General features: G+C 35.4%; 1 protein-coding gene across 3 annotated transcripts in view; it reads left to right on the forward strand.

The window, feature by feature from the left end:
- Positions 1–13,075: 13,075 nt before the first annotated feature.
- LOC126688390 (probable acyl-activating enzyme 16, chloroplastic) overlaps positions 13,076–15,527 on the forward strand; it is a 58,361-nt gene continuing 55,909 nt past the window's right edge. Inside the window, exons 1-2 of one of the 3 annotated variants that reach the window (XM_050383060.1) lie at positions 13,076–13,334; positions 13,911–14,102. In XM_050383060.1, the coding sequence (XP_050239017.1) occupies positions 13,134–13,334; positions 13,911–14,102 (393 nt within the window). In that variant the 5' untranslated portion in view covers positions 13,076–13,133. Of the gene's footprint in view, positions 13,335–13,910; positions 14,103–15,527 lie in introns of those variants that run through there. The other 2 variants (XM_050383059.1, XM_050383061.1) reach the window with 2 other exon arrangements.

The raw sequence follows: 15,527 nt of genomic DNA on the forward strand, positions 1-15,527 counted from the left end.
TGCAATTTTGAATGGAAACAACAATTTGACACAGCAATTTGACACAACAATTTGACACTGCAATTTTGAATGGAAACAGCAATTTGACAAAGAAATTTGATACTGCAAATTGATACTGCAATTTAGAGAGCAACTGGTTGCAAAATAAAAGAGGCAGCTCTTTATGTATTAAAGGAGCTGGCTGCAAAATTTACCAAACCTGCATGCATCACCAGCAGCCTGCATAATTTACCAAACCTGCATAGTTTCTGCATAACTTACCAAACCAGTAGCTCTTTATTCATACATCATTACACATTTATTCATACATCATACATCATTACACATTAAAGTGGCTACTCCCAGCACATTAAACTCCAATGCTCACCAAATCTGCATAATCACCAAACTGCCTAGTAAAGCTAAAAACCAGCAAATTTGAGTTTAACCATTTTAAAAACCAAAGCTAAAAACCAGCAAAGCAAATCTAAATAATGGAAGCTGAATCATCATAACAATGGGAGAATAATTACAAAATATTTAACACCAATGGTAGTTTTTGGTGTACCACAATAATTACAAAATATGGTACAAAGCACATTCATACAAAAAAGGATTTGGTCAGCCCATAAACATATGCCAATTGTTCTAGCAGTTACATAAATATATGAAGAGTGCTTCAACACATAGCACAACAACAAAAAAGGTCCTGCTTCAGTTTGCTATCTTTTAGCAGATCTCATTGCTGCCATATATCTTGCTGCATTCCTAGTTGCATTCAAGGTTTCAGTAGTGACTGCACTTCTCTTCCTCTGTTTTTTTGGTCTTCGATTGGATTGGTTATCAGTGGGGGGTGGAGGTGCACTTGTGGTCACATCATCATTAGAGCTTGGTTGTGCCCTGTGTACTGTTGGCTGAGCATCCTTGGCTACCTGCAAGCATAAGCACAATAACAATTAATAGTTTGCCAACTGAAAAACAAAACAATGAGGATATCTAAGTCAAAGTGTATACTTACCCTTCTAGTGGTCCTACTGGCTTAGGATGCACTCCCAGGCAAGGAGGAGTTCCCTCCTACTTCTCCCTTGCAGCTCCTCTTGTTGTGTCCTAATTTCCCACATAACTTGCATTGTTTTGAGATGCCTAAGCCTCTTTTTTTTCTGTGACTTCTAGGTTCATCAGGCTCCAGTGCCCTCTTCTTCTTAGGCCTGCCAGGAGGTCTCCTCTTGATAGGGGGTTGCACAGGTAGCAGTCCACTAGGATCCCACATATTCTGGTCATTGATGGGCTCTATAATGGGTTCATAGCAATCAATGTAGGTAGTCCTTTTGTAGCAAGCATTAACATACTTTTCAGCATCTTCTCTGTTGAAAAATATGCAAGAAATGGCATGGCAACATGGTATGCCAACTATGTCCCACTTCCTACAGCTGCATTTCTTCTCTTCCAAGTCCACAATGAAACTCTCAAGCCCATTCTTCACTTCAAACTTCATACGACCAGCCCAACATGCTATTCACTTGTTGCATGCCAACTTCTCCTTGTACAGCCTCTTCCTTATCTTAGGACACAACTCAGATTCCACCTTCGTAATCATTTCTCTGTTTGCTTGAAATCTAGTCATCAGATATAGTCTAATACACTCAAGCTGCAAGCACATAGAGAGAAAGGGAGAATTAATCATTCATGAATTACATAGGTCTATGGATCATAATGCACATGAAAGGGAGAATTATGCATACCATGGTGATTATAGGTTTGCTCCTGAACTTAACTATCGTGCTGTTGAAGCTTTCACACATGTTGTTCAAGACCGTGTCACTCTGCCCATCACTTTTGAACATGTGCCTAGCCCAGATAGTTGTTGACTGAGATTGCAGCCATTTGAATGCATCTTCATTCACCTCCTTTAGCTCATTCATTGCCCTCTCAAATGCTTGCCGATAGGTAGCCTTGGCTGCTTTCCAAAAAAGGTCTCTAATAATGACACCAGGATGATTTTTCCTCAAATTTTGGTATAAATGTCTGCAGCAGATCCTATGTTCGTACTGTGGCCAATTGTCAACAAAGGTGTTCACCAACCCCTACAAAGCACAATCATTTAATTCAGCAAGCAATGAAGCTACCATTAACTACAAATAATTCAACAAGCAATAAAGCTACCATCATACCTTCTGCTGGTCAGATATGAACACCCATTACTTGTCATCTCCTATGTCAGCAAGCAATAAATTAAGAAACCAGGTCCAACTATCCTTTGTTTCAGCCTCTACTACTGCATATGCGAATGGGAAGTATTCATCATTGGAATCTCTGCCAACAGCACACATCAGCTGACCAACTGTCTTGGTCTTTAGATGGCATGCATTTAGACCAATGATTGGCCTGCACCCTGCCAAAAAGCCCTTCTTGCAACCTTCAAGGCAGATGTAGATTCTTTCAAAATATGGCAGCCCGGTTGCCAATCCATGCTCAGCTGCCAAATCACCATCCTCATAAGTATGCACCTTCATCAATATTGTGCTCCCAGGACTGCACCTTCTCAACTCATCACAGTACTCCCATAGTTGGTTGAACTGTGCAGTGTGGGTCCCATCAACAGCATCTTGAGCTCTCTCTCTAGCCCTACTTGCCTTGCCTGCACTTATGTCAACCACATACTTCTCATGCACAGCCTCCTGAATATCCTTAAGCTTTATGCCAGGCTGTCTCCTAACCCTCTTCACTAACTTCTTCCCAATGTATGATGCTGTGCACCTTGGATTTCTATAGCTTCTGCTGCATGTGTGTTCCATGTTCAGTATTTTCAATCTAAAACTCTTCTCCCTTGGCACCTTTGCAAGGTAGGCAACAAAATTGCACCCTGGCTAGCATCGGGCTCTCACTCTCACCAAGTCATTTTTCACAAATTTTATACCCCACCCACCATGGACTGCATAATCAGTTATAGCAACTTTAAATTGTTTAGCTGAGATGAAGAACATATCCTTTTCAAACCTAAGGTTCTCAGCTTTGGCTACTGGCCTAAAGATTGGATATTTGCTGCTTCTAATAGAATTGTCAACCTCAGCAACAGGGATGTCATCATCACTTGAATCATCACCACCCTCACTGCTTGATGATGATTCATCAAGGCTAAGCAACTCCTCACTCTCATAGTCAGAATTCATGACACCACCACCCATTTGTCCTGCTTCAACCTCAGCATTTTCAGCTTGATTGTCCCAACTATCCGGACTATCTTCACCAATATTCATTGGTTGCACTTCTGGTTCTGGCTCTGGCTCTTCTTCTAAGTCACTCCTCTCATCCTCATTACCCTCACTGCCCTCACTGCCCTCACTACTCTCCTCAACTTGGTCATCAACAACTGGTGCTTTACCAGCCCTCCTAGCACAAACTTCCTCATCATCTACCTCATGTGGCTCACCATGGTCAACATTAACAAATTCAGCATCATCATGGCCTCCAAATTGTGAAAAATCAAGTCTGTACTCTTCATTATCATTTTGAAGCACTCTGTCACTATCAAAAACCTCTACACCTACACCTTCTACTTCACTACCAGGTACTCCAGCAGCTAAGGGATCAAAATCCTCCATTGGTAACTCAACTGGTTCATGCACTGGATGCTCCACAAAGACATGAATCTCCCTATATCCCTTCACCAAGTCAGTCATGAACATAGCAGCATCATCATCAACCACCTGATGGAAATTTGACCGCTCTGGGTCCACACCAGGCATTTTATACCATAGCTTATCTACTTTAGAGTAGCCAAAATCCCTACATATACTCTCAATCTCTACTTTTGACCACCTATCTGGGTCACAGTTATCCACTATATCAATTGTCCCTCCCACATACGCTTGAGGGTTCCACATGAAATGCCCACCATGGTGGACATGCAGAGTAAAAAGTTCATTCATCCTGCATGCAAGTCACGGGAAGAAAACAGAATGAAAATGAAAACAGATATTAATAATACTTTGTTAGGCTAATAAACAAATAAAAAAGCATATAATACCGTCAAAGGGATCACATGGACCCAGCCACTTCTTGAAAAGCAAGACACAATACAGACAATCAGTGCAAATACCAACACAAAGATTCCATGGTTTATCAAAGGTCAATATAGTGGTCCCTGATAAACAATAGTGACACATAATACAGACAAACAATGCAATTGCCAACAAAAATACAGTCAGTAATGTGGTCCCTGATAATGTGGTCCCTAATAAACAAAAGCAAAACAAAAGCTATAAAGGGAGACGCAAATAACAAAAGCAACACACAACAGCCAAACAATATTCCACTATCACGGTCAGTATTATGTCCACTACAAAAGCTATAAAGGGAGAGAGGAAGAGAGAGAGTGAAAGTGAGACACAACGAGAGAGAAACAGAGATAGATTGAAATTCCAAAGCAATAACAAAACACAACATCTCAAAATTCCCAAATTCTCAAAGCCCAACAACTGAGATTCAAACCCAGAACGATTACCCAGCACTTAAAATGGCATTCATAATATAACTAAAGAGAGAGAGAGAGTTGGAGAGAAATACAACCTTCGCAATCTGCTCAGCACAAACACACTGAAGCTTGCCGATTTGTGGGATTTTTATGCTTGCCGATTTGTGGGTTCTTTGATCAGTCTTGTGATGAGCAACGGGTAAGGTAAGGTAAGAGATTAGGGATTTTCAGCAAGTTCGCCGTTAGATCTCATCTGACTGATTTGGGGTTTTGTTTGGTTAGGGACCGTCACGTGAGTGTCAAGTGACTAGTAAGGGCGGGAGTAACTAACAGTGGCACTGTAGACATTATTTTATTATTGACTACCAATGCCGTTTGCCACATCAGCAATATCCGTTTATGAAGTAACGGTAGGGACCAAAATGGAACCGTTTTTCTGGAGAGGGACTAAAAGCGGTAAAAAAAAAACTTTGAGACTAAAACGGGAATCGGGTTAAAATGTAGGGACCAAAATGTGTTTTTCGCCTTCAATTTTTTATAGATATTTCTAGTCAATCTTGCAAATATTTACAAATTTAATGCAATTATTTTAATTTTAATTAATTACTAAATTAATTATAACATCATCATGGTTCGACCTCAATCGAACCTTAGTCCAACCTTAAAAAATTTGAACCTCTCTCTTTACCAATTCTTTGAATGGTTTGGGTCTGAAAACCATGTTTTGTACATGATTACATATTCTTTGTAATTCTTTAGACTTCTTTGTGTTCTTTGCATATGAAATAGTCTTTCTTTTCTTTTTCAATAAAATGTCTTTATAATTTAAAAAAAAAAAAAAAAAAAAAAAAAAAAAAAAAAGCAATTCTATAAGATTTTCCCTTTAACTTTATGGGTATTATACAATTACATTAGTGGATGCAAAAAATTTGGAAAAACCATTTGATGATGAGGAAGTCTTTTACAACAGTTAAAAAATATAGGGTTTATCATGTAAGGAAATACGCTTATCTGGTAAGGGAGACAAAGGTATGTTTGAAAGAAGCCCAAATGCCACTTTTTGTCTCACTTATTAGTAAAAACTCAGGGGCTATAGACATGAAAGTCTCAAATATTTTAGATCTACTAGGCTCATCAATGGTGTCAACAAGAGTGTGGCAAAAGCTTTGGCCAGTAGACTAAAGATAATATTGGAAGCATTGATTTTAGATACACAAAATATTTTTTTACGTGGAAGGAAAATTCTAGATTCTGCCTTAATAAGAAATATTTGCACCCACACAAGAGTTGCTAAATGGTTACTGTAGACACCATATTTTGTCCACCTTCAATTTAAGTGCCGGACCCCGAAAATTTCAAAAATATTATTTTTTCTCCATGGGGCCACAGAAACATCTAGATTGACGTGGCGTAACCCATTCGGGCATCGGAGCACTCGAAGTGCCATTTTAAGTCAAATTGATCAAAATGCCCTTGGTCAACCTTGTGTTGACCGAAAGTCAAAGTGAGTCAAAATCATCCCAAAACAACACTTTTCATGTTTCTACATCAAACTCACATCAAACTCGAGCTACTTGGTGATTTTTGTCAAGTTTGACCCAAGGTTGATTCCTAAGAGGACCAGAAACCCTAATTTTGATCCAACCATCAGATCAGTTGGGACCAGTGCCATTTCATCAATTCCCTTTACAAAACTATTCATGGGTTGAAATCGGAGTTAAAATAGTTGAGATATCCAGAAAACCATAAAAAGCACATCAGCACACTTCCCAAGGCCATAACTATTGATCCGACCATTAGATTTTCAATTTCTTTAGTGTTCTAGAAACTAGACATCCAGAGCTTTCTAAGGACACTAAGATCAACTTAATCCGAGTTTAGGAAAGCCTTCAAATATGCATCCAAAGTTGAACTAGGAAAATGCCATAATTGTTGACCTTAGCAAGGTGGCCGGCGGCCCTTGAAGGTGCGCCGGAAACTGAAGGGTCACTTTTTCATTATAAATACCCCCAGACCCCTCATTTTACAAAAAATAAAAATAATAAAATAAAAATAATTCTAGGAAGTTTTTGTGCAGATTCTCTTTCTCTTCTCTCTCTTATTCCTCTCCTAAACACATCAAAATACCTTATAACACCAAAACTTTCACATTTTCTCTACAGGCTTCAAGGTAGTGTTCTTGCACCTAATCTTCCTCTCCTTGGTTCCATACCTTGGATTTGAGGTTTAGGGGTGTGGATGTAGCTTTTTAGCTACAATCCACACCCCTTTCTCTTTCTTGCTTCTCCTTGCTCTTTTTGTTTAAATAAAATGCTTTATTTGCTTGTCCTAGCATGTTTTAGCTTCCTGGAATGTTTTATAGTTTTCCTAGCATGTCTACTTGCTTTTTTCCATGATTTATCATTTTGATGTTGTTGGCCTAACCTTCTTAGGACTATCTTTGGATAGGTGTCATGGGGTGCCTAACACTTTCCCTATATGTAACCAGACTTCCGAACTCAAGAATCATGATTTTTTTTCCATCCATATTAGATTAGGAAAAACGATCTTTTTCTTAGCCTAGGATCGGTTATAAAATCAAATAGAGTTAGGTGACCAATCACACATTAGAAAAAACCTAATGATTGGTGGCAACTTCATTTACCCTTGGTGATTTCCTTAAGATCGACTCAAATTCCAGTCACACACCCGAGGTACAACACACCTCTTCCACATATGCGCTCAAGCGTCACTGCGATGGGTGGTCGACATGAAAGCCGTGAGGTAAGGCGTCGATAGTTACTACAAATTTTTTTTAAGGATATAACCAAGTTTATTGGGTTCTACAAATAGAAATTTTGGAGAAGGCTCATAGGTTTCTTGGGTTTCTAAGAAAGATGAAAGAGAAGAAATCACGAAATGAATATGAATCACTATTTATACCCAAAAGTTTATGACCCTTCAATAGGTATTTTTTTTGGTCAATAGACACATTTTCGATCAATAGAAACATTTTCATTCAATAGACACATTTTCATTTAATAGGCACCTTTTTTTATCAATAGACACTTTTTCGTTCAATAAGCACCTTTAATATATATCCAATATAAAAGGTAGCCTTTCAATAGGTGCCTTTTAGTATATCTAATATGAAAGATTATGACCTTTTAGTTGGCACATTTTGGTATATCTAATTTAAAAGGTTATCAATAGGTACCTTTTGGTATATAAATATTACAAACTATCTTATATATACCTATATATATAACACAAACTAAACTAGAGACGTAATATTCTGTCTCTTATTCCTTTCCACAAAAAACTAATAAATAAAACAACATTATCTTCTTTTGTTTAACTAATAAACTTTATACTATTTCTTTCAATATCTTATTTTTAATTTGATGCATTTTTGCTTACTATTCAACTAAAAAATAATGGATTTTTTCCTTTAAAACTCATCCAATAGCTATTCTTGTACATCGTACGGGTTAGCGACTAGCTAGTATATTCTTATTCATAAAACAAAAAATAAGTTGGTATATGATTGGTTCAAATGTGTGTGTGTGTGTGTATATATATATATAATATGAGTTTATGAATCGAATAGTAAATGACAATTGATTGGCATGAATATTGGTATAAATGTTAAGAACATATAAAATATATAATCCAGCAGTGTAATTTTAAAACAATAAGACACCATTCAATATTTTTTAATTGAATGCAAATTTTAATAAATCCACTGTTAGATTACATTATCTTCGTGCATTCTCCATACTTGCAAAATTTCAAGATGATTAAATATTAATAGTCACGTCATCAATCAATTATTTAAATTCAAGTTTTTGAAGTTTAAAATAATGAATAAAATATGAGTTTATGTATCGAATAGTAAATAACAATTGATTGGCATGAATATTGGTATGCATGTTAAAAACATATAAAAGATATCATCCAACAGTGGAATTTTTAAACTATGTTACACCACTCAATATTTTTTAATTGAATGCGAATGTTAACAAATCTATCGTTAGATTACATTATCTTCATGTTTACAAAATTTCAAGATGATTAAATGTCAATAGTCATGTCATCAATCAATTGTTTAAATTCAAGTTTTTGTAGTTTAAAATATGAGTTTATGGATTGAATAGTAAATAATAACTAATTGACATGAATATTGGTATGCATGTTAAGAACATATAAAACATACTAACCTCATCACACGCGCTTCGCACGTGCGATGAGACTCTTTCTTTATTTTGAGTTATTGTAATTTTTCAATTTGAATTTATCTACTGTTAGTAAGATTACACAGGAAGAGATTTTTAAGAAACTCAAATTTAGGATTTGAAGTAAAGTAAACTGTTGGGTTTAGCGTGTGCTAGTTTTTAGAGAAAAAATGTATCAAACGTGTGTAAGATATATTTAAATTGAGAGTCTGCTAATTTTTAGGAAAAAATTTCTCTGGTAGTTTTTTCGATTTTTAATTTTTTTTTAATTTTGTTGAATTACAATTTTAACCATTTATTATTTTTTAAGAATAAAAATTATCTAATTAGATTAAGGGTATTTTTGACATTTTTTGAAGGTATAACTAACTTTCTAAATCCTCTAAATATATAAAGATAATTCAATAGTGAAAATTTTAAAATATGAATTCAATAACAAGTTATTAGGTGGAGTAACATTGTTTAAAGTTACACTAAGTTTAACTTAAACCCAATCTCTCTCTCACTCTATGTATATACACACACACAAATTTTATATGATCAAAAAAAAAAAAAAAGAATAATTAATTCTCCTAATAAAGCCATTTAAGTAGGTAAAATATTGATCCGATCCAAGTAGTTTGATCTTTGATGTGCCAGGGATGATTTATTTATTATTATTATTTTTTTTTTGCCTTTACTCTTCTATGATGTTTTATTCCACCTCATCTACTTTTCTATGCCACATAATTGGGTGGGGGCAGCAGCCATCAATTCTGGTGGATTTATTAGGATTGATGGCAAAATCAAGGGTTTATTATTATTATTTTTTATACAAGATAGAATTTCCACTCTAGCCTAATCTAAGCATATATGTGTGCAAAACTCCTTTCTGGAGATTTGAATCCCAGCCCTTACCCCCTCCCCACACCCCACAAGCATTTATACTTGTGGAGTGACTACTGCACCAAGGATGTGCGCGGTGGAAGGGTTTATTAATATAGAAGTATTATTTATGAAAAAGAAGGTTAATGTTAATAAGACATAAGCCTTCTTTCATATCTCTTATACCCATGAAAGCTGGAGCTTGCAATTTTGGCCATTTTCATCCAATTATCATGTGCAATGTTTGCTATAAAGCTTGAAGAGGATAAAAATCACCCTCATCCATTATATAGCAAAATAATAGAAATACAGCATTGTCCATTAAGCCTGCATCATCCATGTGATGAACGGCTATAACATACATTAAATGAGTTCCCCATAAATGACATGAGTAACAGTTAATGTGCCAGAAAGGCAAAAGCGAAACTGACGGACTAACAGGCAAAAGACCATTGAAGTCTATAATGCCTTTGTATTCATTATTGATAAGTGTTAATTTATCAAAATCATCTATCTCTTGACGAAAGCATAAGATGCCATTCAATGCAAGGTGTAATGTACAGACATCAATGACGGACGAAACCATAAAAGACATTCAATGCCTAAGACAGTTAAAGAGTAACACACGGGTACCAACGGACGAATAGTCGTTGGTAGACAATAAAAGTCAGCCATTAATACCAATGGCTCCATATCCCATAAATGCAAATATTCATTCAGACAATGAATACAAGGGCTATAAAATCTACACAAACCAAAGAGAGAGAGGTACACAATTCTCATCCCAAAAACTACTCTCAAGTTGAATCTTTTGCGATATACTTCAATTGAATTCCATTCTAACTTAACATTGGAGGGTTTTTGGCAAACACCACACCAATGTATTTCTTTCTCTCTATTTCATATCTTATTGCAAGTTCGTCTCTGGACAAATCCAACGCCATTGTTCTTCTACATAGACGAGAACTCAAATGATGATTTTCTGCATCATCAAATCTATTTCCAAGATCCTAGTGAACAGATTAAGGCCTATGTTGACTCGAATGATAGATCAAGCTCTAGTAGCTTTTGTTCCAAATAGATGGATAGCTGAAAACATTATTCTAGCTCAAGAAGTTGTTCATAGCTTCAAAAAAAGGGGCAAAAAAAGAGGGTATCTAAGAGTCAAATTAGATTTCCAAAAGACTTATGATTGAATGGAATGGAAGTTTATGATATCAGTACTCAAAGCCTTTGGATTCAATGATAAAACTCTTACATGATGTTTTATTTTGAGGAGTATAGCAAGTACTAAACAACTAATAGGTAGATGGGCTTGCATCTTGGTAGGCAGTGGAAATTCCATTAGAACATGAGATGATCCATGGTTCCCCAATTTGCCCCATTTTATTCCAATCCCAAAGGAGGATGCCAATGCAAATAACGCATTGATTGTCTCTCAACTCTTCACCCAAGACAAATCTAGCTGGGACTCTCATAAATCAGAAGAGTTGTTTGATGATGTTACAATTAATCATATACAAAAATACCCATTTCACCATACTTCCACAAAGATAAATGAGACTTTATCCAGCTTAGGGGAATTCTCAGTGAAATCAACCTTTTGGCTTTATAGAAGTGAAAATCCTCCATCCAATCAAGATCCATCTAGAGGCAAAAATTGGAAAACTCATCTACATGAAAGGTGCAAAACCCACTTATGGAGAATTGCAGCTAATTGTCTCCCTACAAAAGAATTTCTTTGTAGGTTCATAAGCATTGGGGACTCTACTTGTCCTTTGTGTAAGACGGATGTTGAATTTTGTCTTCATTTAGTTGCTTTATGTCCTTTTGCAAAAGCAATTTGGTATAATAGCCAATGGGGTTTGAGAATGGATAACATGGGGCTTTCTTCTCTCCTTCACAATTAATTTAGATCCATTTGATGAGAAAGCAAGAAGATTTCCTGTTATTTGGGGTGATTGTTTGTGATTTCATATGGAAGAATTGGAACCAAGTTCACTTTGAAGGCATCCCACCAAATCTCGATTATATCTTCGCAAAGATTTTCGCTCTGACGAAAGAACATGGGAATACAAGATCCAACCTTTCTAGACAACTGTTTTCCCTCTTTCAACCCTCCTTGTGTCTTGTCCAAGGCAAGAAGATCAATGTTAAAAATCAAAGATGCAACTTTAAGCACATTTTATTCTTCCATTGTTGTCGTGGCTAGATATTGGAGAGGGCAGTTGGTATTTGCTTGCTCCATGAAGGTAAACACCAACCTCCCTCCCTAAGCGAAAGCGGAAACTTTAAAATGGGCTATTTGCCAACTTGGTCTTTGATTTCATTTTCATTGAGAGCGACTTCAAAGTTGTTGTTTAGGCTCTTGCAAAGCCGGGGCTCGAAATCGGAAATTCCATGGAGAATTTACAATACCTGCTCTGACATGTCTCTTCTACTCTCCCAATTCACAATCATTTCTATAAATTGGATTCTTAGAAATTCTAATGGTGTAGCCCACATCTAGGCCAAATGGTCGCTCGATGATAATGTATTTGGTCCTTTTGATAATAGGCTGTTGTCCCCTTTATTTTGAGTCTATTATCAAGGTTTAGGCAAGTAGTCTTACTTCTTTGTAGATGGTAGTTCATTTGTTCTGTTGATTTGTTTTAATAAATTCTTCTTTTCTATAAAAAAAAAAAAAATAAAATGTTTTCTTGGACAAGACTAATTTAGAGTTATTTCCAATCTAGCATAGTGCTTCTTGTATAATTAATAATTAATAAAAAATATATAATGCGAGCGTCTCACTCACACAGCGTGGAATCCCACCACATGCGACAAAATTAAGGAAACAATTATTACTATGTTATAACAGCTGTATTTCCTCATCAAAAAAAAAAAAAAAAAAAAAAAAAAAAAAAAAAAAAAAAAAACAGCTGTATTTTGGTAAACTACAACAGCTGTATGCTAGTATAGATATTAATAATAGGCTAGTATTAATTTGACTGCGCAGCCTCCTAGCTTTAGCAAAAAACAAAATTTGTATATGAAAGAAATTCACAGAAAACATAAAGAAAAGGTTGGGGAGTCTGAGTAATATTATTTGTAATTTTTTGAAATATATGTGGATGGAAAAATGTGTGTAATATTGTTTAAAAACTAAAAATAAGTTGTTTAACAACAGGATTAAATGTGCGTTTGGGAAGCGCGTTTTGTGCTTTCTATGTCTGTTTTTGTTTGTATTTTTTTTTCTTTTTTTTTTTAAAGTCGTTAATGTTGACTTTTCTCGTAAATAATGCATACTAGTGGGTCTATGCATCGGGACTCATAAACTTCACATTTTAATAATTTTTTCATTAAAAATGAGTTCCATGATACTATTTATACATTTAAAAATTAATTTATTATAGTATTCTCAGTTATTTTGTAACTATATTTTTTAGTTTTCAATTTTCAATTGTATTTAAACGTGCTCAAAAGATTACTTTAGACGGAGAGATTTTTTTTTTTTTTTTTCAGTTTGTCACGGGCGGGTACTTCAAGATTGCACTTCGATTTCTCACTCTACAAAGATACTAACTCTTTCTTTCTCTCTAGAGAGAGAGAGATTCATCATCATGTTTGGGGCTATGCAGCATAATCATCCAATTTCATCATCTTCCATCCAAATCACAACCTCCTCCAACAACAACATTAACTACTTAATACAACAAGTCTCTTACAATTACAAAAAATTCACAACTACCAAAATCAAATATGCTAGACTCCGACGCGCATTTTCTTCCAAACCTCAATTCCGATTTTTTTGCCAATCCAAGGTATTCATTCTTCAACGCCCTCTGCTCTATTATATTAACCTTCTTCTTTTTTATAATTATAATAATTATTTTATTTATTTATTTTTTAAAAAGGTGTTTCTATGTTTGAATTCACTTGTTTTGCTGCCTGCTATTACTTTTGCAATATTATATATATATATACATATATTATTTTCTTTGTAAATTGCTAAGACACTGTTTAATTTGGATTTTCCTATGTCATATGTGCGTGGATGATTCCTGTGAAAGGGGAGGATTTTTAGATTAAATAATTTAAGATTTACCATTTTCTAATAGCTTGGGACAATCGCTAATTTATCAAACAAAACCTGCTTCCTCCTGAATACCTTACTTAATAGTTGATAATTCACAAGTATCAGGACTGCTGATCTTATAGCAATGTTCTTGTACTTTTCTTTCTTTTTTTGGTTAAGAAATCAAAAAATTTTAAAATTTTTTGGAGCTTCTTGTGAGCTTGGAAAAACATAGAATAACTGGAGTGTAATTTTGTGATACACACTGAAGAAGCATGGTTACAGGGACTAACAATTATTTGTGTTATGTTTTGTGTTAAAGACAGAGGAAATGCAGATAAGAAAGTACTCTCCTTTCCTGGAAAGTTCATTCTTGTCGGCTAATGGCGCCTCGGCCTGTCATGAGTGGAGAGCCGTTCCTGACATCTGGAGGTCTTCAGCAGATAAATATGCTGATCGGGTAGCACTGGTCGATCCATACCATAATCCACCCTCAAAATTTACTTACAGACAGGTCAGAACTTTTTTATGTTTCTTCATTCTTTGTTCTTATTAGATGCTTCTTATTGTCTCTATATTCCACAAGTGTTTAAAGAACCTCCCTTTTATCTTTTTTAAAAATTGGGTAATTAGTAATGCCAATAACCTTTAGTTTAGGTCACCTTACACTTTTTGGTGTTTTCAACAGAGACGTCCAAGGTTTGAATCCCTCACCCCCACTTGAAATGTATCAAAAAAAATTGGGTAGGTAGTCTGTAGAATCACTTTTGGCCCCAAAAGCTGAAATAATATATCAACTACAAATTAATTATTATTATTATTATTATATTTTTGGTTTTGTTGTTGCACTTGTCCCTCATCTGTTATTGTTTGTTTCTTGGTTTTTAGATAACTTATAATCTTTAGAGATAAACATGATTGTGTTGTGCTTTGAAATGGTTACAAGATATCATACTCAAAAGATATTTAGATTCTAGATGCCGGACATGGCTATGTTTTTTCCTTTTTGCATTTGCTTGTGGGAAAATTACCCATAAATCATAATATATATTTTTTCCTGAGTAATTACTCATAATATGCTTTCCTTGTGATTTGGAAAAACCACGAAAAGAATTGCTTTATTTGACTATGTACATAGTTTAAACTTTATATCACTTCTTAAGGAGAACCTTGTCATCATAATTTACTAATAGGTAGGTGACACTTATCTCTCCCCTGGCACAATACAAGCACTTTCCTCCTGATTCTGAAATTAAACTTCAGTCCCCTCTTATATTTGTTTCCATCAAGATGTCTCCCCTCTCCCTGTTGGTCAGTTGTCATTGACGTGGAAAGAATTTGGTGTTGTTCATGCTCTAAATACAGGAATGAGTGGACTCTAGGATCAATTAAGCTACCTGAACTGAACAGCTTCCATTTTGGCCCTTTAGTTGTTTGTCCATTAAAATTCTGTTGTTAGGTATGCCTAGGATACTAATGGTGTCAGGTATTGAGGATCGTATGATATAAGGTAAATTACCATTTAAATTATGGGATTATGATCTCCACCATTGTAGCTGTTTTGAAGAAAAAGTACGAAGTGCCAAACTATCTAAATTGAGGATGCATACCATTACCTCTCCCTTAACACTTTCATGCCGGATGTATGAATAAACCTGTTAGAGCGATAAAGTTGAGGCCTACTGCCATAAAAAATCTGGATGGATGCCTTTGATTTAACTTTTAAGTTCAAGCATGTTAGAAATCTCTCTCTCTCTCTCTCTCTCTCTCTCTCTCAATGTAGGGTAACCGTTGGCCTCTTCCAGCTAGTGTGGGAGATATAATGTTGCAGGTTATATTGGTTAGTCAAGTTGCCAATACTTAAAATATAGAGATATAAAGCCTTGAATCTCAACATCATATTGCAAGCAAGATTTTCTATCTTAAATTAATGGGTAAA

The sequence above is a fragment of the Quercus robur genome, chromosome 6 (genome assembly GCF_932294415.1).
Source record: "Quercus robur chromosome 6, dhQueRobu3.1, whole genome shotgun sequence".
Taxonomy (NCBI): Eukaryota; Viridiplantae; Streptophyta; class Magnoliopsida; order Fagales; family Fagaceae; genus Quercus; species Quercus robur.